The sequence below is a fragment of the Nanorana parkeri genome, unplaced genomic scaffold, assembly GCF_000935625.1.
Source record: "Nanorana parkeri isolate BGI_ZX_2015 unplaced genomic scaffold, ASM93562v1 scaffold3575, whole genome shotgun sequence".
In the NCBI taxonomy this organism is placed as follows: Eukaryota; Metazoa; Chordata; class Amphibia; order Anura; family Dicroglossidae; genus Nanorana; species Nanorana parkeri.
In genome coordinates, this window is record NW_017309843.1 from 27,268 (window position 1) to 29,643 (window position 2,376).

Sequence of the window (2,376 nt, forward strand, 5' to 3'; positions counted from 1 at the left end):
CTGTGCTGCCTGTGTGTGGTCAGGTGACCTGTGCTCCCTGTGTGTGGTCAGGTGACCTGTGCTGCCTGTGTGTGGTCAGGTGACCTGTGCTGCCTGTGTGTGGTCAGGTGACCTGTGCTGTGCTGCCTGTGTGTGGTCAGGTGACCTGTGCTCCCTGTGTGTGGTCAGGTGACCTGTGCTGCCTGTGTGTGGTCAGGTGACCTGTGCTGCCTGTGTGTGGTCAGGTGACCTGTGCTCCCTGTGTGTGGTCAGGTGACCTGTGCTGCCTGTGTGTGGTCAGGTGACCTGTGCTCCCTGTGTGTGGTCATGTGACCTGTGCTGCCTGTGTGTGGTCAGGTGACCTGGGTCCTCCTCCTGGTTCAGTGTCTGAGTACTTACATCTCGCAGCATCCCACTCCCACCGGGTGCAGACATGTGCAGAGCTGACAGTCCTTTCCCAGCCAGGACTCTCCCAATCCGTAGTTCTTCCCGGCGTGTCGGCACAGCGCTGCAGTCAGGAGAGAACACGTATGTTAGGACCCTTCAGTCTATGAACAGGAATGCGTTTCACAGTGTCTGACACGTTACATATTGCTCATAACCAGCCATGATCCCTATACAATGCCATTCCCCAGCCATAGTCCCTATACAATGCCATTCCCCAGCCATAGTCCCTATACAATGCCATTCCCCAGCCATAGTCCCTATACAATGCCATTCCCCAGCCATAGTCCCTATACAATGCCATTCCCCAGCCATAGTCCCTATACAATGCCATTCCCCAGCCATAGTCCCTATACAATGCCATTCCCCAGCCATAGTCCCTATACAATGCCATTCCCCAGCCATAGTCCCTATACAATGCCATTCCCCAGCCATAGTCCCTATACAATGCCATTCCCCAGCCATAGTCCCTATACAATGCCATTCCCCAGCCATAGTCCCTATACAATGCCATTCCCCAGCCATAGTCCCTATACAATGCCATTCCCCAGCCATAGTCCCTATACAATGCCATTCCCCAGCCATAGTCCCTATACAATGCCATTCCCCAGCCATAGTCCCTATACAATGCCATTCCCCAGCCATAGTCCCTATACAATGCCATTCCCCAGCCATAGTCCCTATACAATGCCATTCCCCAGCCATAGTCCCTATACAATGCCATTCCCCAGCCATGATCCCTATACAATGCCATTCCCCAGCCATAGTCCCTATACAATGCCATTCCCCAGCCATAGTCCCTATACAATGCCATTCCCCAGCCATAGTCCCTATACAATGCCATTCCCCAGCCATAGTCCCTATACAATGCCATTCCCCAGCCATAGTCCCTATACAATGCCATTCCCCAGCCATAGTCCCTATACAATGCCATTCCCCAGCCATAGTCCCTATACAATGCCATTCCCCAGCCATAGTCCCTATACAATGCCATTCCCCAGCCATAGTCCCTATACAATGCCATTCCCCAGCCATAGTCCCTATACAATGCCATTCCCCAGCCATAGTCCCTATACAATGCCATTCCCCAGCCATAGTCCCTATACAATGCCATTCCCCAGCCATAGTCCCTATACAATGCCATTCCCCAGCCATAGTCCCTATACAATGCCATTCCCCAGCCATAGTCCCTATACAATGCCATTCCCCAGCCATAGTCCCTATACAATGCCATTCCCCAGCCATAGTCCCTATACAATGCCATTCCCCAGCCATAGTCCCTATACAATGCCATTCCCCAGCCATAGTCCCTATACAATGCCATTCCCCAGCCATAGTCCCTATACAATGCCATTCCCCAGCCATAGTCCCTATACAATGCCATTCCCCAGCCATAGTCCCTATACAATGCCATTCCCCAGCCATAGTCCCTATACAATGCCATTCCCCAGCCATAGTCCCTATACAATGCCATTCCCCAGCCATAGTCCCTATACAATGCCATTCCCCAGCCATAGTCCCTATACAATGCCATTCCCCAGCCATAGTCCCTATACAATGCCATTCCCCAGCCATAGTCCCTATACAATGCCATTCCCCAGCCATAGTCCCTATACAATGCCATTCCCCAGCCATAGTCCCTATACAATGCCATTCCCCAGCCATAGTCCCTATACAATGCCATTCCCCAGCCATAGTCCCTATACAATGCCATTCCCCAGCCATAGTCCCTATACAATGCCATTCCCCAGCCATAGTCCCTATACAATGCCATTCCCCAGCCATAGTCCCTATACAATGCCATTCCCCAGCCATAGTCCCTATACAATGCCATTCCCCAGCCATAGTCCCTATACAATGCCATTCCCCAGCCATAGTCCCTATACAATGCCATTCCCCAGCCATAGTCCCTATAAAATGCCTTTCCCCAGCCATAGTCCCTATCCAATGCCA

At 51.9% G+C, this 2,376-nt stretch overlaps 1 protein-coding gene across 1 annotated transcript in view; it reads right to left on the minus strand.

Moving 5' to 3' along the window:
* Positions 1-2,376, minus strand: part of MSMP (microseminoprotein, prostate associated) — a 4,687-nt gene that overhangs the window by 1,217 nt on the left and 1,094 nt on the right. Inside the window, exon 2 of the mRNA XM_018575121.1 lies at positions 379-487. Coding sequence (XP_018430623.1) covers positions 379-487 — 109 coding nt within the window. The remainder of the gene's footprint in view (positions 1-378; positions 488-2,376) is intronic.